General features: G+C 40.9%; 1 protein-coding gene across 1 annotated transcript in view; it reads left to right on the top strand.

Annotated features, from left to right (window-relative positions):
* crtac1b (cartilage acidic protein 1b) overlaps positions 1-26,731 on the top strand; it is a 41,814-nt gene extending 15,083 nt beyond the window's left edge. The window contains exons 5-15 of the mRNA XM_082154475.1: positions 6,095-6,251; positions 8,073-8,207; positions 8,320-8,465; positions 11,838-11,974; positions 13,444-13,526; positions 14,710-14,810; positions 15,921-16,089; positions 20,062-20,207; positions 21,889-21,931; positions 22,839-22,982; positions 25,009-26,731. Coding sequence (XP_082010601.1) covers positions 6,095-6,251; positions 8,073-8,207; positions 8,320-8,465; positions 11,838-11,974; positions 13,444-13,526; positions 14,710-14,810; positions 15,921-16,089; positions 20,062-20,207; positions 21,889-21,931; positions 22,839-22,982; positions 25,009-25,121 — 1,374 coding nt within the window. The 3' untranslated portion in view covers positions 25,122-26,731. The remainder of the gene's footprint in view (positions 1-6,094; positions 6,252-8,072; positions 8,208-8,319; positions 8,466-11,837; positions 11,975-13,443; positions 13,527-14,709; positions 14,811-15,920; positions 16,090-20,061; positions 20,208-21,888; positions 21,932-22,838; positions 22,983-25,008) is intronic.
* Positions 26,732-27,454: the final 723 nt, after the last annotated feature.

The following is a 27,454-nucleotide window of genomic DNA, read 5'->3' as shown; positions in this document are numbered from 1 at the left end:
TTTATTGAAACTGTGTGCGTAAGTTCATTTGCTTGGCTACTTCACTGACTTCATGTCCACAGGGAATCTTTCTGATAATGGGGTGTGAAATTAATATCCAAGGGGAGGCAGTTGAAATATGTGTGTGGTGTGTGAGTATGTGTGCGTGTATATGCTATATGAATGAGTGCACCAACTTGTTTCTTGTATGTTCTGTGAAGATCACATCAAAAATGTCTTGGAAACTCTTTTGCTTATCAACCTTGTCCCAGACCCAGACGGACAGACTTTCATGATGAAAATAATTTATATTATAATAATAATAATTAATAATTAATTTCTATATAATACATTTTTATATATATGTTTTATATTAATTAAATTATGATATACTGTATTTTTTTTACTGTAAATACTGAAATGATTTATGTTCATGTATTAATTTATATTTTCATGATATGTCAATATATATATTTATCATCATTTAATTAATTATATCAGATTTTATTTAATTAAAAGTCACTTTCACCATTGCAGTGCAGAATGAATCACTATTGAATACAACATTTGAGAAGTGGTGGAAATGGCACTGTTGTGGAAATGTGATGCATGTATATTCACTGTTGGACATGATTATATGTTGAGAATGTGAAAAGGGTTAGCTAAAGTTAATATCGAGTTTATTAAAGGGTTAGTTCACCTGAAAATGAAAAACGTATCATCAATTACTCACCCTCATGTCGTTCCAAACCCGTAAAACTTTAGTTCATCTTCGAAACACAAATGAAGACATTTTAAATTAAATCTGAGAGATTTCTCTCCCTTCATTGACATTCTCCGCAACTACCACTTTTTTGCTTCAAAAAGTTCATAAAGAGATTGTAAAACTAATCCATATGAATCGAGTGGTTGAAAATGAATGAAATTTTTTTTCATTTTTGGGAAATGAAACTAACCCATGAACTCTTTCCCCGCCATCGATTATTTTAAAAAGTTGCCAGCCACCGCCATTTTCACAAAAATGTCATGGCCCCCAGAATATTTTGTTGTATGAATATCTGAACATGCAATATAGCAATAGAAAGAACAGACGTGCTTAAAAAAAATAAAAAAATAAAACTGTGTTATTCTGGCTTTATGCATTCTTTTTTATCAACACTTGAATGTGGGTAAGTTTCATAAAAAGAGGAATATTTTGAGCAAAAGCTGAGAAAAAGACTACATCCAGATAAGATTCATAACGATGATCGAAACATTGATGGAGTAAATCGTGTTTCCAAAAAACCCCAGAAAAACAAGAATTCTGCTTGATTTTCTACCTCAGAACGAAAAACAAAACGAAATAAGAACTGTTTTCTCCTTTTCCTACTTTCAATATTAAATCAAAAAACGACTGAACGGATGATAAGCCGAAGATCCCTGGTACGGGTACGGGTTGTGTCGAGCCATTCGTTAGACATTAGCCATTCGTTGTTAGCCATTAGTTAGTCTGGTTGTTTGATGAGAAAAAGATGAAATGTAGTTGCAATAAATGCGTTAAGAATCCGCACAACTGCAGCAGCGGAGGACTATTGTTCTGTTCAGCGGAACTGAGGAAGAACTGATGATGGAACAGTTTGATCTTCGGCTGACAAATCAGAGGAAAGGGGCATTTCATTCCCGCCCACGTGTAGAAAACGAATATTCAAGCTGTTTATTCATTTTTTACATCAGAACGAAAAAAAATAAAAATAAAGATTCCTTCAATGGCGGGGAAGCGTTTTCTCACACATGAGTCATTATGGAAATGTCCATCAATGGCGGGGAAAGAGTTAAGTCCACAGTGCCAGAAGTCACCACAGAAACATGTGTATATTGTGTTAGCATCATGTAGAATTGTAAGAAATTTTATGTACTGTATTTTTCATGAAATCGTCTTGGGTTACGACTGTAACCCTTGTTCCCTGAGAAGGGAACAAGACACTGCGTCGATACGACACTTTGGGGAATGCCCCCAGCGTAGCACATCTGAAGCATGAATGAAACTATTCCAATCCTGACTGGCGTTACGTCATGATGTAACATGTGACAGCATACACGGAAGCTACAAATGGACGTCGGCACACAACAGAGTTAGCTTTTGCGATGAAGCAAGTCGCTCCCAGGCGAGAAAGGCGTGGCGAAGGGACGCAGTGTCTCGTTCCCTTCTCAGGCAACAAGGGTTACAGTCGTAACCCGAGACGTTCCATTTCAAGGGAACTCAATCTGCATCGATATGACACTTTGGGGAACGAGTACCCACTATGCCTATAGAATCTGATAAAAGTATGAGGGGTGGCCCATCCTGCTGGATCGCACACTTCTCCGATCGGGGCCCCTGAAAGGAGGGCTCTAGAGGACGTCATGCCTCTGGATAAATGAGCCCTCATGGCCAAAGGTGAAGGCAAGCTACGCACTTGATAGGCCATAGAGATAGCCTGAACGATCCAATTACTGATGGTCTGTTTGGATGCGGGAAGCCCCTTCTTGGGTGACCCGAAGCACACCAGCAACTGGTCTGAGTTCCACCATGAAGAAGAATTCTGGAGATAAATCTCTTTCTTCATCCACCGTCACGTGAGGTGGAGAAATGAAAAGCCTGCAGAACCGAAGGCCGTGCCACATTAGATGGCACTTTAGGCACATAGCCCATCCTGGGATGCAAGATAGCCTTAATGTCGCCTGGAGCAAACTCCAGGCACCCATGAGATATAGAGAGCGCCTGAAGATCTCCTACTCTCCTCAGAGAAGTAATGGCTTATAAAAAAGCTACCTTGAGGGAAATATTCTTGGCCTCAGCCGACTCCAGAGGTTCGAAGGGGGCCTCGACCAGTCCTTCGAGAACCACTGCCAGGTCCCATGTGGGAACTTTGGTACGAGCCGCAGGTCTCAACCTCCAAGCCCCACGGAGGAAACGTACGATCAGCTGATGTCTCCCCAGAGGCCCATCACCCAGAGGAGTGTGGAAAGCTGTAATGGCAGCCACGTACACATTGGGCCCTATTTTAACGATCTGAAACGCAAGTGTCAAGCGCAAAGCGCAAGTAACTTTGTGGGCGGGTCTTGGGCGCTGTTGCTATTTTCCCGGCGGGATAAATGCCTCTTGCGCCCGGCGCAAATCTAAAAGGGGTTGGTCTGAAGTAGCTCCATTATTCATAGGTGTGGTTTGGGCGTAACGTGAAATAAACCAATCAGAGCGACATCTCACATTCCCTTTAAGAGCAGGCGCACTTGTTCTAAAGCGGATTCCTATTATAACGGCGCGCGCCAGGAGCGGTTCACAGCCGAGGAGACCGACGTTCTCGTCAGGGACATTGGGGATGGAGAAACCCACCCAAATTAACTTCGGTTAAACAGGCGTATGATAATTTGGGTAAATGTGTAAGCTAGATGTATGCTTTTATAATAAATTGTCTGTCTATCTATCTATCTATCTATCTATCTATCTATCTATCTATCTAATCTATCTATCTATCGTAATAATGTATGATTTGCAAAAATGAAAACTGCTGCTTCTGTGTAGATGAGAGAATCAAAGTGCGCGTTGTGCACACGCTACATTGATTATGGCCAAGCATGCGCCCTTAAAATAGCATATGAATAACATGCGCAACGCGCCACTGACTTTAAACGATTTTTTCCTGGTTAGTGGCGCAATTGTTTTCTAAACCTGCAAAATAGCATGAAGGAACGTTTGCGCCGGAACACGCCTCCTCTTTGCGCTGAACCGCCCTGGGGAGCGCAAGTGTATTTCCTAACTTACCGACGTGCGTCTTTGGAGGGAAAAGTCCGCTTTGCGCGGGTGCAAAATAGGAATGATACATGCGTCGGTGTACAAAGTCAATTGCGCTGGGTGCAAGATAGGGCCCCTTGAGTGTGGACGGGGTAAGACCCAACGCATTCTCATCCTTGGGCGTCATAATACTGACGCTTTTGACATTTCGTCTACATCGAACGCACATGGCACCCTTTAGCGCCAATATGAGACGCACAGAGCTTTGTTCGGTTATGGGTAGGTTTAGGTGTAGTGTAGGGATAGGGTTAGACCGCTAGGAGGCGCCTTCTGGCCCATTTCTATCTGCGTCTCATATTGACGCTAAAGGGTGCCATGTGCGTTCGATGTAGACGAAATGTCAAAAGCGTCAATATATGACGCCTTGGGATGAGAACGGGCTGTAAGACCAGCCGATAAGCGATCTTGGAGGAGCTCCAGCACTGAAGCCAACCGTGCAGTTAACTGGGTCCACCTCACGCTCTCTACACCAAGTGCAAACTCATTCCACTTTAGGCCATACAGTCTCCTCGTGGAAGGAGCTCTGGAACTGAGTATGGTCTCAACCACTCCAGCCGACAGGCCAAGCTCTAGTTACTGAGCCCCCTCAAGGGCCAGGCCCAAAGTTTCCACAGGTCTGGTCGAGGGTGAATATTGAGCCCCCGGCCTGCGGAAGCAGGTCCCTCCTCAGAGGGATCTACCAGTGCTATGGTGTCTGAAACCATACTCGGGCCGGCCAGTACGGGGCTACTCAAAGTAGGCTGATCCCGTCTCGACGGACCCTCTCCAGAACTCCCAGGAGCAGAGCGATCGGGGGAAAAGCGTACAGGCGTAGCCTCGGCCACGTCTGTACCATGGCATCCAAACCCCAGTGGGGCTGGATGGGTGAGAGAAAACCACAGTGGACAGTGGGACGTCCCTCGAGATGTAAACAAATCCACTTCCACTGGGTCGAACCTCTCGCATATCGACTTCACCACCTCAGTGTGAAGTCTCCATTCCCCAGGCCTCAGCCCCTGCCTCGACAGGATGTCTGCTCTCTGATCTCCCCTGGGACGTGCATTGCTCTGAGAGATAACAGTTTCCCCTGGGACCACAGGAGGATCTGGTGCGCCAATCTGGATAGAGGGCACAATCTCAGACCCCCCTGATGAGTCAAGTAGGAGACCACCACACATTGTCTGACCGTTTCAGAACGTGGTGACCCCTGAGGTCTGGGAGGAAGCTCCTCAGAGCCCTCAAGACCGGCAGCATTTCCAGGCAATTTATATGCCAAAAATGGTGCCGGTCCTGCCACAGACCTCTCGAAAAGCGGCCGTCCATGACCGCGCCCCAGCCAATGAGGGATGTGTCTGTCGAAACGGTTTTCCGGCGGACAGGTTTCACTCTGGGCCTTGGGACAGGAACCAAGGTTTCTTCCATATGGACAGGGAATAAAGGCATCTGTGCGTAACCATGATCATATGGAACGGATTTAGGAAGTAGGATCTCTTTCCTATCTCTTTCCTGACACCTTCCAGGCCTTAATGACGATCCTCAGATCCGTCTTCTCAGGAGGCTGTGGGCGAGAGCGCCGCCTACAGTCCCAAGCTCTCTGAGGGGGACCTCTTGAAGCGACACTCTCCTTTTCTGGATGGTTGGCTGAATTAAAATATCTAACTTCTCTAAGTCAGATAATATCCCCCTCAGGATCTGACCCTGCATGCCTCGCAGCCAAACAGTATCACACTCACACACCGATTCTTTATTGCAGAGTAGACCCGTGATCTACGCGCTGCCTCGGCAAACGCGAGATCCGAGCCACTTGATTCTGTATTGCAATACAGACCTTAAATCTACGCGATGCCTCTGCAAATGCGAGATCCTAGCCACAGAATCTTTATTGCAAAGTAGACCCGTAATCTACGCGCTGCCTCTGCAAACGCGAGATCCAAGCCACTAGATTCTGTATTGCAATACAAACCTTAAATCTACGCGCTGCCTCGGCAAACGCAAGATCCCAGCCACAGAATCTTTATTTTAAGTTCTTATGGGACAAACAATACCAAATAGGACAGACAGTTTGACACAGAGCACTTCCTGAAGAGCAAAAATCTAACTCTGTTGTGTGCCGGCGTGTATGCCCTTTGTAGCTTCCGTGTATGCCGTCACATGTTACGTCATGACGTAACGCCAATCAGGATTGGAATAGTTTCATTCATGCTTCAGACAAGCTGGGGGCATTCCCCAAAGTGTCGTATCAACGCAGTTCGAGTTCCCTCAAAAGGGAACTACTATTAGGTATCTCTGTACAACTTAATGCTTTTGTCTTCTTCTTTTTTTAAGGGAACAGGTCGTTATTCCATTTACATTGCCAATTATGCCAGTGGGACTGTAGGTCCTCATGCTCTGATTGAAATGGATGAAAGTTCAAGTGACCTGTCCAAGGGAATCATTGCACTGTCAAACGTGGCCGAGCAGGCAGGAGTCAACAAGTTCACAGGTGCATGTCCGCTTATTTATGAATGCGTGAGCAGGAGTGTGTAAGTGTATGATGATGTCAGACAGTGAATATATTACCCAGGACTCTTTAAAGGCCATGAGCTGTAGGATCCAGGTTTTTTGCCTTGTGGCTGATTTACAGTAGACCTCAGTGCTCATATCAGCTTTGAATCACTGAGTTATAGACAGTGTTTATCAGCTAAAGCAGCCAGTAATAGAGAGAACAGGGCCCTGGAAGGCAGCGCTGAATAAAGAGATGGGAGTTTTGGCCCACTCAGCTGTTTACTGCACTGAAAGTCATGTGAAGGAACAAGGACAAGTGAGCCGTATTTCAGCTCTGACTTACTCAATGAAGCAACCATTCCATTAATCTCTATGGGGAGAGCAGGGCTTTGGACGACTGTTCAGAGCTGTTTCGAGGGAGGCACTCTTGTATGAGCAAGAGTGAAATGTCACTGTAGCAACAAAATGAAGATATTCTCACCTCAGCATGGAGGATTCTGTCAAAACTTCGGCAAGCTTCACATATGATCACATGTTTGAATGACTAAACATGGAATGGCTTAAACTAAATATATATTTTATTTAATTTATATTAAAAATGCATTATTTATTTTATTTTATTCACATATTTAATATTTTACATATTTTATTCACATATTTTCACATTTTATTCCAAGGCCTATTCATATATGTGACCCTGGACCACAAAACCAGTCACATGGGTCAGTTTTTTGAAATTGAGATTCATACATCATCCGAAAGCTGAATAAATAAGCTTTCCATTGGTGTATGGTTTGTTAGGATAGGACAATATTTGGCCGAGATACAACTATTGAAAATCTGGAATCTGGGGGTGCAAAGAAATCGAAACATTGAGAAAATTGCCTTTAAAGTTGTCCATTTATGTTCGCGATTGTGCTGCATTCACTCACAAAAATAAATGTTTTATAAATTTACGGTAGGATATTTACAAAATATCTTAATGGAACATGATCTTTACTTAATATCCTAATGATTTTTGACAAAAGAAAAATCGATAATTTTGACCCATACAATGTATTTTTGGCTATTGGAACCTACCTATGGAATGGTTTTAACCGTAGTATGTTTTTTAATTATTTATTAAGTTAAGTAAATTAAGTTTTTAAATGCATTTTATTTTATTTTATTCAAATATTTCATTTTTTACATATCTTACACTATTCACATATCACGTTTAAATGACACAAAACATGGTATGGTTTCAACCACACTATATTTTATTTTATTTCTATTATAAAAGTATTTTTATTTTATTTTATTTTATATTATTTCTAACCATCTACAACAATGTCACAAGTACTTAATCAGTACCTAATGTTACAATAATTTAATCAGAAATCTTGCAACTCCCACATTTCTGCTCCAATGTTATTCAAAAGATTTGAGAGTAAGAGCGATTAAACCTGTTAATATGATGCTCATATTTAGCATAAAGAAAAGCTTGGTAGAGCTGGGCTTATAGACATTAAGGCATGATTTTCTTTAAAGCTGTTTTGAAACATTGTGCATTGTGAAAAGTGCTATACAAATAAAATTGTCTTGCTGCTGTAATTCTACTAGAGGTCAAAGCTGTAGAATAGTGATCGTCGGGCAAGATGTGTTGAAGGAAAGCTTTTTAAATGCACATGTTCACACTCCTTGTAATGTGATTATGGGCAGCCAGAGTCTGTGTCAGCAAAAGCAGCAGTGAGCAGGGGCCGGGGAAATGAGCTGGAAAGCCACTAACGATTTCTGCTGTGCTTTTGGTGATGATGGCCGTCTCTGCTTTGTGTTATAGGGGGACGGGGGGTCGTGGTCGGTCCGATCCTCAGTCAGACCCTACCTGATATATTCTGTGACAATGAGTACAGTCCTAATTTCCTGTTTCGCAACAACGGAGACGGTACCTTTACAGAAGTTGCGGCACAAGCGGGTAAGCAAGAGCTGTCACTTTTCTTTTTCTTGATGATTTTGTTTTGAATGGTGAATTTGTTAACCTTTTACAGCAAATATGAAATTAAATATGAGCTTTTTTGTTGTTGCAGGGGTGGATGACCCAATGCAGCATGGCCGTGGAGTGGCGTTAGCCGATTTTAATCGAGATGGGAAGACAGACATCGTCTATGGAAACTGGAATGGGCCTCATCGTCTGTTTCTACAGCTCAGCAACAATCGCAAGCAAAGGTTTAAGGTGCAGATTTTAAAATCTCTATTTTCTTATGCTTTTAGCTGTAATGGAGGACACTAAAAGTTTATTACAGTGCTTGTGAGGCCTGATATGTTAATGTTGTTCTTTAGCTGCTCTGCAAGCACTGGTATTTCCTTCAGGAAATGCAAATCTAGTTTTGTTTTAATTAGATGTGAATATATCTGAATGGTAGGCTTCATCTTTGTAATGCAGAACAAAACATGATCCCTAAATTTTAAGCTGCATAATTAAATTCTTATGACAGAATACAGAGGATAAAATAATAACATCTGCTGTCTGAATAGAGTATTCAATTATTCTCTAATCATTGTTCTATTGTTTGCGCAGAAACCTGGCCTTTATTTCAGCTGGTAAAGCACAGTGATTGTAATTAGTCACAGTAAGATCGAAGACCCTCTTTTTTTCCTGGGACTCACACATGTGTGGGCTAATGTGTGGGAACGCTGGTTTGGTGTTTAGATTGCAGCCCCATTTCCCTCTATGGGTGAGGATTAGGGGTGTGAACCGACACTGGTCTCACGGTTCGGTTCGATTCGATTATGATTATTATGTCATCGATCCGGTTAAATTCGATATCACGATGCACCGCATCCTCAATTTTAAATTTTACTTCAAAAGTGATGTGTGCGCGCATGTGCTCGCCTGTTCGGGAAGTTGCAGTGACAGAAACAGTGACATTCCAGTTTAAGTTTCATGGGATTAAAGCTTGTTTATGACACTAAGAAAAGGAAAATCTGTCAAATAAATTTTGTTTTAAAGAAATGTTCATTTAAAAGCAGCGCTCATTAATCAGTGTATTATGTTACCATTAAAGATGCGCGCATCAACCGTCGCCGAGTCAGCTGTTGAAAGTGACGATCATCCATTTATAATCACGCGTAACAACACAGAATAATTGTAATTTGACCATCGGGTGCGGATACTTAAATCAGAGAAAGTTATTGGGGCGGGTGGATGATTTGTTTTTGGCTGCGGATTCGGGTTACGGAGCTCATCCACTTACTCTAAAGCAGTCAGACTCTGCCGGGCGATAACAGCTCGGGGTGAAAACGGCTAACGTGGTTTATCAAGTTAGTGGTATTACCTGCATATTCTATTTGTGCGTGACATGAGCGTACACAGCGCGTGTCTTCTGCAGGTCGTGCTTACCACGTTGTTCATAAAAGCCGAAATGTGCCCAGATGTTGGCTTTTAAAGTAGTTGGAGCATTTTTAATTTTCTCTCACTCGCGTCTCACCTCCCTCTGCCATTGTATGCTACCGCAACAAAGCTCGTACGCGACAAATGACGTAAGAAAAGCGTCAGTACATTATAACCGGTTATGGTCTATTACTGAACCGATACCGAATCGTCCTCGTCTGCATCGCGATGCATCGTAGAAACGATTAATTTTGACACCCCTAGTGAGGATATGAGCGCCTTCTTGGCTCTCCAGGTAAGTTCCTCACTTATTGAATCCTGAATTGAGTTCCTCCGAGCATCCTTCAGCAGTCAGATGCGGCGGAGTCGTCTGACGCCAGGCCCTGTACTCGAGTACCTGTACTGGGCTAGATGCCCCATGTGTTGTGATTCCCCTTGGGTAATCCCATATGTGTATTCTTCCACGGCGCGGTTTCCCTGTAGTTAAATCTATGTCTTTCCCTTTGCTCTGCCCTGCTTCTGTGTCTAACTGTAGTAGGGCTGAAAAAATGGAATCGTGAATCGAAGCCATCTTTCTGTGAAATAACAATGTAAAGGAACAGCAGCTACAACCATCTCCATGGTAAGCCCTGTCCCTTCCATCCCGTTGGCATGGAGGACAATCATTCTGGGCTTACGTGGGGCGCTGGGTAGGTTACGACTCAACGGGAGCTTGGCATGTCAATTATATATATTATATATTTTATTTTATTTTTCAAATAAATGCAGCCTTGGTGAGCAGAAGAGACTTTTGACACTGCCATCTGATATGCAGAAGTCTTAAAGAATTTCAATCTGCTCTCCTTAATCTTATTTTTGTCTAAGAGAAACATTTGTCCTATGAGGCCAATCAATTTGGAAGTCTGCTAATCTTGGCTAATTAGGCTATGTAAGCAAGCTTTTCCTTAAAAATAGAACACACAAAAAGGAATGAACATAAAATTGTATCTATTTTCCAGCAATAGTAAGTCATGGAGCTCTGTTTTACCAGAGTGTGTCAGACAATTGTCTTTGACTGGACGGTTGTGTGTGTAAGCCATCTTTGGCTTTAGTTTGATCCCAGTGTTAGCGCCAGTGATTGGCTTCTTTAGCACAGTGATAAATGTCAGCAGGAAGCTGTTTTATGGGGGTCAATTGTTGGGTTAATGTATCATGGTAGAGCTTACAGAAGGATTTGTGCATCAGCGTAGGGTACTGTGACCTTTGCCATGTATAATTGCATTGTGATTAAGATGCTCTTATATTCCATGTGGTAATTAAACTTTGGCTGAACAAGGCCACCAGCTAGTGTAAGTGCATGTTTTAGTTATAATAAGGGTGAACAAATCTATCTACTGTATCTATCTATCTATCTATCTATCTATCTATCTATCTATCTATCTATCTATCTATCTATCTATCTATCTATCTATCTATCTGTCTATCTATCTGTCTATCTGTCTATCTGTCTGTCTGTCTATCTATCTATCTATCTATCTATCTATCTATCTATCTATCTATCTATCTATCTATCTATCTATCTATCTATCTATCTATCTATCTATCTATCTATCTATCTATCTATCTATCTGTCTGTCTGTCTGTCTGTCTGTCTGTCTGTCTTTCGGTCGTTCTATCTCTCTATGAAAATAATTGCCCGTCTGTCCATCCACCCGCCCATCTATCCATCCATGGGATGATCAGTATTCTCTCATGCTCAACTGTACCTCCTCTTCTGGGTCCTGTCCAGAGATGGCCATCACCTCTCCTTCAACCAGACAGCAGAAGGTCACTTCACGGGCTTTCACCTGCAGGTTTTATGAGCCCTATAATTAAAATTGGGGTTAATACTTGAGAGAGTGCCGGCATGCTCAATAACTCTTCCATGACTCGTTGCTGCACTATTGAAGCGCGACGATAGCAGTTACTTTTTTTCTGCTCCCACTCCCTGAAGTTTTTAGACTGTGATTTACCTGCAGCTTAGATCTTTATGTCATCATAGATATCATACATCTGACTCTCCAAATATTAAAGCTGACATTCTCCTGTCAGAGAAGGGGGAAAAAACACATTCTTGTCCCAGTTTAATCTGCAGAGACAGATACTGTACATTATAAGTGAGCCATTATTTGGTGGATTGATCCCAAGTGAAAAGAATATAAACAGTGTGCTTTCAACTTTTGATCTCTGTAACAGGACATTGCCACACAGAAGTTTGCCATGCCATCTCCTGTTCGCACTGTCATCGTAGCTGACTTTGATAATGACAATGAACTGGAGGTTTTTTTCAACAACATTGCCTACAGAGGACCATCAGCCAACAGACTGTTTAGGTATGTACAAAAATACTATACCGGCATGCATAGGCTACGTCTTAGAGGACAGAATACATAAGGATATGTTTAGCAGAATATACAGTGTAAGTGAATGGTGATTAAGTACTGTCAAGCTCCAAAAATGGCAATAGGGTGCCTTAAAAATACATACATGTAACAGTAGTCCATATGACTTGTGCTATATTTAAAGTCTTCAGAAGCCTTTCAATAACTTTGTCTTAGGGACAGAAAGAACGTTTTGGTCATTATTCACTAAAAACATCCCTCCTTTATAGTTCTGAAATCTAGTAAGGAATTTAGAAATATCGTGCACAAGTTTTTGTTGTTTTTGGAACGTTACATCTCGTCACCAGTGTTATTTTAGTATTAATTATAAATAATTAGAGTATTTATTAATATTTTGAATTGGCTTTTAATGTTATATTTTCATTTGTTGAACTTTTTGAGATTTTGTATGTTTTTTTTAAATCAATAGTTATTGTTTTTTATTTTCTATTTTATTTAGCTTTAATTTATTATTTTCATTTCATTTCTAGTTCTAGTTCTATTAATTTGACTATTTATTATATTTTAACTTTTTTATTTTTTTTATTAGTTGTCAGGGCAAAATTTGTTATTTTCTCTTAATTTATATTCTATTTTATTTCATTTCAGCTTTAATTTCAATTAATTAACAGTAACAATACTGTTGGTCAAAAAAAGATAAAATCTTCTTATTCTTTTATTTATTTTTATTTTTATTATTTTTTATAGATATCAGTAAGATTTAATTTAGAAAGAAATAAGAATAAATTAACTAATAAGTATAACCTCCCAGGGATCTTTTGTGTTTCTGGAATGTATCTATACAATTGCTTGCTAGATCAACATGACCTCACAAAACAGTATTTTCATTATGTAACAGAGTTATTTCTTTAACATTTACATTGTAAGGTAGGAAATAATTATGGAAACTCTTTCTCTATTTTGGGGATTTGGTGGTAAGCCCAGGCGGCAGGGCAAGCCAGAAAGTCCAACCACCAGACCACAAATACAACCCAGTCCAACCACAACTTTACCTGATGGGAAATTCCCCCTACATCCGACCTCTTTATGCGAGTGCTTTCTAATGAGAAGACTGGATGTAGCATTAAACAGAACATTGTTTCAAATTTGTTCCTAATCCCAAACTCAAACAATCTTGACCTTAGTTCTCAGAAAGCAAAGACTTAAGCTTTTTGTATAAAGAACCCTCTTCATTAGCACTATTAGTCATCAAAATACAAAGTAGGAACTACCAGTCCCAGAAATGTTTTAACTGAATCAATATTGCCGGGATTTCATGAGCCTGTAAATGAATATCTCCTTTGAGACATGTTATATAACATGCAGCTGACAAGGTACATTTATCTTTGACTGTTCCATTGTGTGGAGCTCTCTCAAGCCAAAAGGCAAAGTCAGTAAGTAATTAATCTCTACCATGGCAGAGTTTCTCGGAGAGAACGCGGAGATCCACAGATCGAGGAGCTGAACATCGGGGAGGCCGCGGAACCAGAGGGACGGGGAACCGGTATGAAGGGTTTGGCTCTTTCATTCCATCAAAATTTAAGACTGTTTATTTTGTAAATCCATTCCATGAGTTTTACAAATCGTAAATTTTAGATTTTCCCCTTAAAATAACTTGGTAATTTACCCAAAGCTTGTTTAAAAATACTCACTTCTTAATAAAAAATTGAGGAGCGTGTTCTGTCAAAAATGTATTAAAAAGACAATGTTAATGTATTCACATTTGTGTTGTTTTACTGCATGTCACCACATCATATTTCTTGTGTAAAAATATGATGTGGTGCATCTTGATGCATTTTGGACAGTATCAAAGGACCACCTACTTGCTTGTCAACCACTGTCATCCACTGTGCAAACACCACTAAAATAAATAAAAAAATAATTTGAATTCCCATTTGTTAGGAGTGGTGAAAAAATGTCACTAACATTCAGAAATTCTGCAATTTATTCAGCAAGGATGCTTTAAATTGAATAAATGTGACAGTAAAGACATTTATAATGTCACAAAATATTTCTATTTCAAATAAATGCTGTCCTTTTGAACTTTCTGTTCATAAAAGAATTCTGAAACCAAATGTATCATAGTTTCCACAAAAATATTAAGCAGTACAACTGTTTTCAACATTGAAAATAATGAGACATATTCCTTGAGCACAAAATCACCATATTTGAATGATTTCTGAAGAATCATGTGACACTGAGGACTGGAGTAACGATGCTGAAAATTCAGCTTTGTCATCACAGGAATACATTTAAATTTAAAATAAATTAAAATAGAAAAAAATTATAATATTTCGCTATATTAGTGTTTTACTGCATTTTAATCAAATAAATGCCGACCCCAAGCTTTTGAACAGTAGTGTATATTAATTAGGCACACTCAGTTCAGGTAATGAAGAGATGATGATTTTACGTGTGTTAGATGAACAAAACACCTAAACTGCAGTTATGGAATGGTTCAGTGTCTCTTCAAATCTTAATCTTGGTTATCCTCAACCACTAGATGGCATTATAAATCCAGGCTTCTATGTTACTGTAGTCATGAGTTGCACCCTGGTCATTTACTGACATTTGCAGTCACCACTCACAGCTGAATCATCATTATTAGAAAACCACAGTATTAATACTGAGATGTTGAAACAACATTTGTTACAGCTGTTTCTGAGCAGAATGATCTGTAATTTCAGGAGCAGCTGTGACTGATTTTGATGGAGATGGACAGCTGGATCTTCTGGTTACACACGGGGAAAGTGCGGCTCAACCCATTTCATTGTATCGAGTCACTCAGGTGAGAACATGGCTGAATCCGAAATTGCCCCCTATACCCTCATTCACTATACCCTATGTTAGTCTACTAATACAGTTCAGTTGAAGGAGTGAATGAAAACGAGTGAGTGAGTTTGGACAGCTGTTGAGAATACGTTTCTCAGCAGCTGACACTCATTATTGCGGTGCAATGTGGGATAGAATGAGTGCACTCGATAACATTCACTATGGTTTCGGACACCACTACAAATGGTTGCCCCCTCAAATAGTGCCCTATTTGAGGGTGTAGGGGGGCGACTTCTTATTCGGAAAATCAGGGAAATCATTTACACTTGGTTTTATCATCTTTGTCTCAACTTTGTCTCCTAAAATTCCTTAGGATAAGTGAAAGTACAGTATCTGCAAATGAGACAACTGTATAAAATAGTATAGAGATACAGTATAACATGAATGTGGATAGCATAGAGCAGATAATATGGTCTAGAAAGAATGTGATGGAACTATTTGTGTTCATTTTGAAATCGTTGACTTTTGGCAAATTATTTTGGAATAATTTCTCAGACAAAATATCTCCTTTTGATCTTGAGGAGAGACAATTGAGATATTTAAAGTCGGCATGAAACGAAAGTTGTGTTTGTCTTCCCTATTATGATGTTCATATGTCAGAGTAACATGGCTTTTTAAATAAGGAAAAATGTAGGGCAGGACTTGATTTTTTTATCCATTGGGAATTGATTGTATTGTTGATAGTAAGTTGATCTCCTGTGAGTGACAGGTTGTCCCGCCCTCACGCCAGTAAACACTTCATCAGAGAAGAGATGTTGTTACAAGAGGGAGGGGAAGTTACTTTATAAAAAAAAATGCCCTCATCTTTATTCAGATACATCATTTATAATAAATACTGCAATACTCCATAAAACGAGAATCGTCCATTTTGATTTCATAGTGACTTTAAGAGATCTAATTTGTACTTTTTTCACAGGTCTATTTGGTCCAAATAGGCATGCATCATGATACAGTAGCTTGTTAGTTTATTGAAAGTGTTTTGCATTTTTGGTTCATTTTAACATCTGAAAGTTTTTACATTGTTGTTCTGACACTGAGTTTATAATTTGTTGATATCTCATTGCAGGGCTCAACTAATAAATGGCTCCGTGTGATTCCACGCACACAGTTTGGGGCTTTTGCTCGTGGGGCAAAGGTGATCGTCTACACCAAGAGAAACGGCCCTCACACACGCATTATAGACGGAGGATCAGGGTACTTGTGCGAGATGGAGCCAGTGGCTCACTTTGGACTAGGTATGTATTTCTTTTCCACTCTCTTTCCCTAAAAAGTCTGCCTAAACAATCTTTGCGGGAAAATGACATTAAGAAAGAAACAGCTATGAAAATGACCAGACCTGTAATATATCTATTTCATAAGTACATCCACCGTCTCGGAAATGTTCAGGGTCGCCGAGCAGCGGGAAAACAAAAATTCGCTCTGCTGACTCATTACAGAGAAACAATTATGATGTAACTCCAGGTCATGTTCAGTGGGGGGCTTCGGGTCTCAGTAACATTATCCTCCGCGTGGAGGCCGGCTCCTTAAATATCCTCATAGACTGGAGACCCGGAGAGAAGCCTGCAGGTGCAGCAGCCAGTGGCAGCGGACCGGGACCTTTTCCCCACGGCTCGGCCGTGTTACAGATGCTTCGAGGCACATGGTTTCATCTGGGAGCTCTCGGATGGATTTGTGGCAGGAATAGGCTGCCAGCTGGAAGCTCGAATTGTTCTGAATGTGCTGTGAAAAACAAAACGATAGCCATCAGCGGTCACAGGATCACCCACAGGATCACCCCGAGGGCTCGTAAATATGTGTGTACGTGTTCAGGCCTCTCATCAATGTTTCTATCAGTAAGAGTGTTTGTAAATTGATGTCAAATGTCTACACTATAAAGTAAAGCTATCAGATTATAGAAATCCGTTTTCTGCCTTATTTTGTGGAATGGTGACTTTGTCTCAAATTATGACTTTATATCTTACAATTGCATCTTTATTTATCACGATTGCGACTGTATGTCACATTTGATACTTTATATCTCACAATGGGATTTTGGTTATTAATGAAGTTCCCAGTTACAGTATGTTTTGGATTAGTTATACTTTACAGTATGGTGTCACAAATGCATGTCTAAGAAATCCAAAAATTTTAAATGTACCATGGTATTTAAATTCATTAAATACCATGGTACTTTTTGTTTGTGAACCTTTACAATAAGCTTTCATTAGTTAACTACATTAGTTAACATGAAATACCAAGTTCTGTCTTGAAACTCTAGATGGCACAGGCTGATGGGTCTTTAATGCAACCTGATGATATTTACATTGTTTACTGCATGGCACAAGCTAGTTCCTGTCACGTCTGCAGCCAATCTAACCTCAACATTTAAATTGCTGGTTAGAGTCTGTTAAAGCAGTTTGCAGCATGCTTCAGAATCCATCTGAAACCCTCCACCTTCCCCAGCTCCACCTGTATAGATCTGTTAGAAATAATTGTATATATGCTATTTTCGAATTACCATGCTTTCTACCCTCATATCCCCCTGAGATGAGAGATTTATGTATTTTTTGTCTGGAAAAAATCCTCCGATGACGCAAAAATCATCATTTTGCGTCATCGGAGGATTTTTTGGCCAGAGGCTAAAGACTACAGCCAGTAGGAGGGGCTGTCCCGCATGTTTTCAACCCGCCCATAGAGGGTGGGATCTCACTCACAGAATGTACACATAGTATCAGCCGTCTTTCTTTGGAAGCTAAGCTAGCAGGCTCTTGTTCTGTGGAGAAAGCTGAGAAGTAGGAGAAAGCTGAGTAGTAGGGGTTACCATCCTCTTTTTCACGGACATGTCCGGCCGTCGATATCGTCCAAAATGTCCGGGATTCGGCTTTTGCTTTCTGCAGTCGCCATTCATTGTTTACATGCACACCTTTTGTTTCAATCTAACTGAATTCATTCCGATTGGTGAATCTGAATGTAGTGTTTACATGAACGCTAAACAAGTGATCGGTTGATGTGCATTTTAACATTGCTAAGAAAATTCCCGCTCCTCCGTGAGAGATACGAGACCAGTGCGTCTCACAGGTGCCGCTCATCAGTAATCACACCACCGGCCTCGCGCCGTTCTCCCGCGGCCCTCAGCCTCGTCCTGCTCGCCACAGTAAACATGATGAATGGCGACTGTAGAACGCAAAAGCTGAATCCCGGACATTTTGGGCGATCTCGAAATTCCGGGCAAACTCGTCACGGAGTCTCACTAGTAGCCTAGCCTTATTGTTTTCAACTGCGCTCTCTTGCCGGTAGGCGCGGCTTGGGAGTGGCCTCCTAGGGCAGCGAAGCAAGTGCATTCTGGGAGTTGTTGTCTTTCATCCACATAAGCCAAAAATACATTTTCTGGCTTTTCTCAGTCTAGAAAGCTCCAAATTCAAAAATAATTTCACATTTCGTCTACATAAATTACCTATTTTAAATACACATTCATCTTTCCAGAGGTGAAGTATCCCTTTAACAATATTTCTACAGCATTTATTAATCTTAGTTAATGTTAATCCCAGCATTTACTAATACATTTTTAAGATCAAAAGTTGTATCTTTTAACTTTAGTTAATACACTGTGAACTAACATGAACATGAGCCTTTTTATTAAAAGGTGCAGTAAGTGATTTATGAAAAACACTGTTGAAAGTGTGTCAGACTGAGCACCACAACAAACTTGTAGCCAATCAGCAGTAGGGGGCGTGTCATCTCATGATGGGGGAGGAGAGAGAGTGAGCTAAAGGGAAATTTCAAGAAAGTCTTTAGAAAGAGAGATAGCTGAGAGACATTACAAAAGAGAAATGGTCTGAAGAATTTCATAGTCAAAAGGAGGGCTATGATAAGGCAAGAGCTTTAGGACGCATGTTAATATTAAAAAAGTTTTCCAGTGCGGAAGGGGGAAGGCCTAAACGTGCTAAGGTTTGCGTTGTTTCTGCTCCATACGTGAGTAACATTGGTTTTGAGTGTCATGTCTGGAGCTTGTGTGGTGCGGGCGATTATCACTCTTGCATTGAAAAAAAGACACTCTTGCATTGTGTGTTCGTGCATTTTGGGGGCGGAGCAATGAAGGGAGGGGTGTGTTTGTTTGGGTTGATTTAAAAAATCAACAGTGTTCAATAACAGTTTTGAGAAATCGCTTACTTCACCTTTAACATTAACAAAGGTGATACATGCTGTAAGAATGTCGCTCATTGTTAGTTCATGTTATAGTTAATGCATTAAATAATGTTAATAAATTAGATCTTATTGCAACGTGTTACCCCTTCATTAAATAAAAACCCAACAGATGCCCAATGTGTCTTCCCCAACTAAACTGTGTCTTTCAGTAAGCGCTGGTGAAATGTCATGCTTTTTGTCTTGAAGAGACACCTGTGCCAGTCCGGGCGATGCCAGGAGCCCAGTGGATCTGTTTACCTAAGAAATGTCACTTTAATTAAGAACTGGGAAGGCGGTCAGCTTCTCTCCTGCTTGACTAAAGACTATAATGGAAGGAAAGTCTAGAGCCCACCCTGTCCCTCCTCATCTCTGCTCCTTTGAACTTCTGCCTTCCTCCTCCACCACATTCATTTCTAATGGATGATCTCTCCATTCATGATCACTATGACAGTCTCCTCTAACTGCCTTGTTAATTGCTGTCGTCCTGTCTCTGAGAAAGTGTCTTCGACAATCAGATTGAAGTCAGTAAATGGATGCCGCTGTAAACCTTCTTAAATGAAGTGCTTTCCAACCACCGTGCCATTTATATGGCTCTTTATTTCATCCACTGAACAACAGACAGATTTCATCGGTCTGGCATATGAGAGCCTCATTGCTGTAATGCCTCAGTGTCTGCTATGCCAGAAACTCTCTGGCCTGTGAACCCCACACACCGGCAGTCATGAGAAACCGGGCTTGCCGACATCAAATGAGACGTATTCAGGCCTCGCTGCTCACGTTGCTGCCCACAGCTGAGACTGAACACATTCTTGTGCATTTGTTTAAGAGTCTACATGGCATGTGCCAAACCAGAGCCTATTCCAACCTGGCTTTTGCCGAGAAACTTCTTGGGAGGGCCCTTTCTCCAGAATGGTATTTTTCCATGGAGAGTTGTACATTAAGAAAATAAATCATTCATTATGTCTCCTAAGCCTGAGGGGAAGTTATAAAGGCAGACTGTTCGTAAAAGTATTAAAAGGATTGCTTCTTTGCCGCCCTGACAGGGAAAGATGTGGCCACCAGTGTGGAAGTCTTCTGGCCAGATGGACGTTCTGTGGCTAGGCCTCTGGAGCCCAGTGATATGAACAAAGTGATGGAGATCTATTACCCTGAGAATGAGGAGGAGGCAACCCCAGCGCTGGAGATCGAGGTACATACCTATCATACTCAAGTCAAGTCAAGTCACCTCTATTTATATAGCGCTTTATACAATACAGATCCTTTCAAAGCAGCTTTACGGTGATAAACAGGAAAATAATTCAGTGATGTAAACAGAATTCAATTTGCTGTAAAGCAGCTCTAAAAGACAATATAAAACAATCATTATTCAGTTGAAATCAGTTCAGTGTTGATTCGGTTCGGTTCAGTAACTGTGTAAAGTTCATCAATATGGAATGAGTTTGTAACGGGGTTCAGACAGATGTTATGGGAAGAAGGAGGCGGGAACCGGCGGACATTCAAACATATTTAATAAATAAATACACAAATACAAAAATGAAAGTAAAAGCCAGCAGCCCCTCACGGACGACTGCTGGCAACACAAACAGAAACAAAACATGAACTAAAAATCAGGCCTGTCCTCTCTCGCTCTTCACTGTCGTCGCTCCTCCTTTATGCTTCCGCTCCTCCGTGAGAGATGCGAGACCGGTGCGTCGCGCAGGTGTCACTCATTTGCAATCACGCCACCGGCCTCGTGCCGTTCTCCCACGGCCCTCGACCTCGTCCTGCTCGCCACATACCCCCATCGCCCCTCGCAGGCCGGGGGGTACCACCGAGGCTGCGCCTACTCCCCCCCCCTCCCCGGGAGGACCGATCACGGCGGCTGCGGTACCTGGGGGTATGGACAGACGAGGCGAGAGTACAGGAGACGGAAGCATGAGGAGCGACAGAGACGAGAGAGGGGAGAGAGAAAAAAAAAAAAAAAATCTTTGATCCGGTTCCCGGACACACTGCCACTCGGCCCTCAACCAGCTGAGAGACTCACTCGCGGTGCCATGCGATGGTACTGGACATCCGTTGGGGGACGGCTCGACGCTCCTCCGCCTCCTGGCGGACGGCGATGGCTCCTCCTGTCGAGGGCAGCCGGCAGCGAGCCTCCCGTCCCCTGCTCCGCCCCCATCATGGCCGACGGCAACAGGCTCCGGCCCACGGCGAACGGGAGCGACTCCTCCGCTCCCTCGCGGATGGCAGCCATCCCTCCTCGACCCAGGAGGACGGCAGCGAGCTCTCCGTCCCACCTGATCTTCTTTCGATCCAGCACCATCGCCTCGGGCAGCAATCGGCGGCCGACGCTCCCTCGTGCTGCCCGACCTCCTCAGCACCGCGATTCCTCCCAGCAGCGAGGGCTCTCCGACAGCGTGTCCCTCCTTCTTCCCGGGTTTCGGCACCAATGTAACGGGGTTCAGACAGATGTTATGGGAAGAAGGAGGCGGGAACCGGCGGACATTCAAACATATTTAATAAATAAATACACAAATACAAAAATGAAAGTAAAAGCCAGCAGCCCCTCACGGACGACTGCTGGCAACACAAACAGAAACAAAACATGAACTAAAAATCAGGCCTGTCCTCTCTCGCTCTTCACTGTCGTCGCTCCTCCTTTATGCTTCCGCTCCTCCGTGAGAGATGCGAGACCGGTGCGTCGCGCAGGTGTCACTCATTTGCAATCACGCCACCGGCCTCGTGCCGTTCTCCCACGGCCCTCGACCTCGTCCTGCTCGCCACAGAGTTCAATTCAGCTATAAAGCAGCTCTGGAGAAAACAATGATGTGTTCTTTCTTTCTTTGAGAAGTGTAATTGTTGTATTCAATAAATGCTCTTTATTTTCACAGTGTGGACCAGGATTTGAGGTCAACGAAAACGGCCGTTGCACTGGTAAGTATTTGAGCTCTGTGACTTTTAATTTTAACCTCCCGTAAAGCCTAAATCCCATAATGGATTCCAACAAGATGACAAAATGAAAGATGGTGGACAAAGCAAGAGTAATGTCAATTACAAAATATATAAATCAGCAGGTTTATAGAGCATCATGTGACACTGAAGGCTGGATTAATGGCTGCTGAATATTCAGATTTGCCATCAAAGGAATACATGATATTTAAAATATATTCAAACAGATAACAGTTATTTTAAATTGTAATGATATCTCACAATACTACTGTATTTCAATATTTTTTGGTGAGCAAAAAGCAAAATTATAGAATTATTGCAAACTTTGACTTTTGATTTGAAGTTAGGAATAATTTTGCTCTTTTTAAATGTGTGTGTGTGTGTGTGTGTGTGTGTGTGTGTGTGTGTGTGTGTGTGTGTGTGTGTGTTTTTTTAAATGTTTTTCTTTTGCAAAAATAAAGGCAAAAAAAATAAAATAATTACCGGGTCTTTAGCTTAGCAACATACTAATGGCAAACGTTATTGAAATTGTGAGTCGGTTCTCCTATGTAATTCACAATGAAATCCCTGTTTGCATAATGTGGTGCAGAGTAGTCCAAATCAATCACTCGAGTTATGAATTTCCATTTCAGTTAGGATGTTGTCTTAATGGGAAGCTACCTATGTAGGCAACAGACAGCAAGACAGCACAGCAGGTGTTGGTACAGAAGCTATGTCAGCCATCATTTGTTTGATAGTAGAAGCTAAACTTGTAGAAGCGACTCCTATACTGATAACTATACTGACACATATAATAATAACTTGAAGCATCCACTTTCACAAGCAAATGTGGCTGTCACCATAGCATCATGTATAAGACCTCATATTTATTCCACTCCTCTTCACTCCCTAGACCGAGACGAATGCACACAGTTCCCGTCTGTCTGTCCCTCTGAGCGCCCCGTCTGCACGAACACGTACGGGAGCTTCAAGTGCCGTGCAAACAAGAGGTGTAACCAGGGATATGAGCCTAATGATGAAGGGACAGCATGTGTAGGTGAGTTGAGACTAAAGCCAGGGTGGGTTGATGCAATACGAAGCCCTGGAGAAAAGCTGTTTTCTCACATTTCACATAGGTAGACTTTCACTTCAGCTTTGGGACTGGGGGTGTAGTTGAGAAAATACTAAGGGCCAGATTTACTAACTGCTTTTGCCAGCGGAAACCCTCTTTTGGTGTCAAAAAACTACTGTCAGGATTTATGGAAGAAAAAGGCGTGGACACAGTTATTTTTGAGGCTGACCGTATTGCATATGCATTTGTTGGAGTTTCCATGTCAGACGCAAAATTGATGGGAGGACAGTATTTAAATGAATCCCACAAGGCGATTTACTAAGGTTTGCGCTAGTCAATTTACTGGTATTTGCGCCATTATTTACCACCCAATTTTTTTTTTCTTAAACCAGATGCTAATTTGTGCTGCTCTTGGTAGATTGCGTTGTCATTCTGGAAATTATACTCTCAATACTCTCTCAAAAATCTCAAACTTTTTTCACTTACAAGACCAAATGAGGCAAATTAATTCTCTATCTCTATATTCTTACTTTACATCAACTATGGCCCTATTTTAACGATCTGAAACGCAAGTATCAAGCGCTAAACGCAAGTAACTTTGTGGGCGGGTCTTGGGCGCTGCTGCTATTATACCGGCGGGATAAATTACTCTTGCGCCCGACGCAAATCTAAAATGGGTTGGTCTGAAGTAGCTTCATTATTCATAGGTGTGGTTTGGGCGTAACGTGGAATAAACCAATCAGAGCGACATCTCACATTCCCTTTAAAGGTGCTCTGAGTTTTTGCAGAACTATGCCCCCTCTGGCGGCAAGCGAAACTGCAGCCAGAAGTGTGCACGCTCACGGACAAAAGTTTTCTTTTTTTTATCTTACGTGGAGTTTGCGTTGGTGTTTGAAATGAACTACAAGCCGGTCTCTTAGAATCCATCTTCTACGGAGAATGGCGGCGAATACACAAACCTGCCAGACAGCCAGGTGAGCGTGCCGTGAACGCGCATGACGTCACGCCCAGTCTAAAATTCCGGCCCGAATCCCTCTTATTTATTTTACTTTACAGGATTATAGAGACAATCTCAGTGATCAGAGAAGGGCTCATTCAGCCCATCAGGCAATTGTTTAAGCATGTATGGGTTAGAAAACGGGTATTTTTAACATGAAAAAGTTGCTTAATGCACCTTTAAGAGCAGGCGCGCCCATACCATGGCGGATTGCTATTATAACGGCGGATTTGCCAGGCGCGCGCCAGGAGCGGTTCACAGCCGAGGAGACCGACGTTCTCGTCAGTAAAACACAGAGAAGTGACATTGGGGATGGAGAAACACACCCAAATTAGCTTCGATTAAACTGGTGTATAATAATTTGGGTAAATGTGTAAGCTAGATTTATGCCTATTTTTTTCACATCTTCATGGACACAACAATGATTTCCCTCATGTGTTAATATTTTTCCTTGTGATAATGTATGGTTTTCTAAAAATGAGAACTGCTGCGTCTGTGTGTAGATGAGATAAGCAAAGTGTATGCGCGTTGTGCACACGCTACATTGATTATGGCCAAGCATGCACCCTTAAAATAGCATCTGAATAACATGCGCAACGATTTGCAAAGATATCAAAATCTGCATTATTTCAATATGAACTCAAAACATTTCTAAGACCAAATGAGGCAAATTAATTTTATAACTACTTTTATTTCTTACTTTACATCAACTATTGTATAATATTTTCTATTTTAATTGCAATTAATTTTAAGTTGAAAATAGTAAGTGCACCTAAAAAAGGTTTAGGATGTATTTGAAACAGTTTTCACTTAGAAAGTGCTAGTCAATTTTACAAACAATTACAAAGAAATGGCGAGTAACAAGTGACATTTTGAAGTAGAAAGAGTGAGATAGTATTTTCTTGTAAAATATACTTCAAAAAAATTGAAGTATAAAAAATTACACAAACAGTCTAGTTTGTGTAATTTATACAATTATTTGTGTAATTTTATACTCTTCCCTCTTCTCTGCAGCTCAGGTGGCTTATTTCGGAGGAAACAGGTCCTCAGCCTCCAAACTCTTCGAGTCTCGTCTTTGGCCTCTACTAACTCTCTTCGCTATCTTTACTGCTTGCTTTGAGGCATAAAGGGCAGTGCCTCCCCTCTCCTGACATCTCTGCCACCCTGCTTGGTCTCTGATTCTCTGCTTTCCCTTCGTTTTCGCACTGAGGTGTTTGGACGTAAGCTGTAAACTGAACTCTTCATGGATCTGTCGCTCCTGCAATGTTGTCACTAACAGACCTGTATAAATAATGCTTCGCTTTCCAGTTGGGAACCACAAAAAAATCCCTGTTTTTAGGACAGAACAAACATTCTGACTCCATCTAGATTTAGGGAAACTTAATGACCTTCATGTCCGTCAACTATGATGTGGGATAAGATTGTAATTGTAGTGATCTTTATAAAAGGCCGTGTCCCAGCGTGTTACAGGCACATAAACAGGCGATGGGTTCTAGCGAGTAAAGTCTCATATGGGCAGCAGCGTGTTTGCAGGTTTTTCAGGAGAGCATATGCCCGGCCATCTGTTTCACGCAAGGTTACATTCCTTGTTCTCTGAATAATACATTCACATGAGATTTGTACGTTACACTTTTGACCCTCACCAGAACTCACGACTGCCCTCGGGATTGGTGCATGTTTTTGGCATGGATGAGTGTCGCAAAACTCTGTTTCATTTAGCAAAATGTTGTTCAGATTTACACACATGGGATTTCACAGCAATCTAGCTGCAGAAACATAGACCCAGATCTTGTCATGAGGTAAAACTTGTATTATTTTTGATTTAAGCATATTGTTATAGAAGTTGTCAGGTTAAAGTTCACTCTTAAAAATAAAGGTTCCAAAAGTTTTTTTTTTATTTTTTTTTTTTTAGCAATGCCACAGAAGAAACATTTTTAGTGAACCTTTCAGTGAACAGTTCTTAAAATAATCATTTTATTTTCTAAGTGTGAAGAACATTTTAATAATATAAATAACCTTTTTCTACTTAAGAACCTTTTGTGGAATGGAAAGATTCCATTGATTTTAAAGGTTCTTCATGGAAACTTCGATGCCAATAAAGAACCTTTATTTTTAAGACTAGAGTATGTCAAGGTTTCATTTGAGTCTTCGTTGTTTTATTTATTTATTTATTTATTGCCATTACCAAATTTTTTATGTTTTAAAGTTATAATATTTTAAAGCTCTGTAAAGAGATCTTTTCTACTAAAGTAAAACGTATCCATAGCCAATGTCAAACATATATAAAATGTAAAAACACCTGATACTTCTGTGCAATGTTACAAGCCAAATAGTAGTTTTCTGTGGGAAATAGGTAGAAATTTAAAGGAATAGTTCACTCAAGCATGAAAATTGTCATTACTTATCTTCATTTTGTTTCAAACCTGTACGCTGTTATTATTTTTTTTCTGTACATGGTAAATAATCTTCACACCTCGTTTGCTCAGAAAAGGATCCCAAAACCCATAAAAGCACCATAAAATAGTCTGCCTGTAGTCCGCAGTCTTCCTAGTGTTATCTGAAGAGTTATGACCAAAGTTTAGGTCATTATTCAATGAAAATTTCTCACACAGAGCTTGTAAGTGGCTTAAGAAGTCTGCAAAGATAAGTCATATGGACCACCTTTATGGTGTTTTGTTTTGAGTAAATATATTACAGAATTTTATTTTTAGATGAACTAATGCTTTAGATCATTATTTACTGGTAATAGTTACCAGTTTATATATATATATATATATATATATATATATATATATATATATATATATAATGGTTACAACCCCCCTTTATTCTAAACCAGTAGGCTCAGTAGTAAATTCACCACTATGTACTCTAGACATTTTTTTTTTTTTTATGAATTTTTTATAAATTGATTTAATTTTGCCTTTCAACCCTAGTTATCGGGAATATTAGCGTTTGCTATGCAGAAGATTCACCAAAGGTTAATGAACCGTGTGTGGTTCAATGAAAAGGCATTTTAAAATGAAGAGCGAGCTCCGTTCGCATAGTCGTTAGCTTTGGATGTAAATGTTATTTCCTACAGAATGTCCTTTACTGAAATGAGTCTGCTTAGACAGGGTTTCAGATCATCACTGTTGTTACAGAGTTCAGAATCCACATTTGTTGCATTTTTTAAACATTGTGTGCTGTCATAACTGTCATAACCTCAGAAACATTTGACATGAATCCACTGTGTTCTGGAGGTGTTAAATAACTTCTAAACTGACTCATGATGTGTGCATTGGCTAAAGACCCTTCAGTCTCTGGGGAGAATAGATTCTTTTTATTTTATTACACTGTTCTAATGTTCCATGTTGAGTCTCACGCGGAATGTCAGATCTCACATGAGCTGACAGATGCCACCTATAATTAGTGTTGAAATGATAGTGATATGTAGTTACAGAGCAGATTAAATCAATCT

The sequence above is a fragment of the Leuciscus leuciscus genome (genome assembly GCF_965113295.1).
Source record: "Leuciscus leuciscus genome assembly, chromosome: 22".
Taxonomy (NCBI): Eukaryota; Metazoa; Chordata; class Actinopteri; order Cypriniformes; family Leuciscidae; genus Leuciscus; species Leuciscus leuciscus.
Note: the sequence above shows the minus strand (reverse complement) of the source record. Positions and strands in the feature narration are given on the sequence as shown.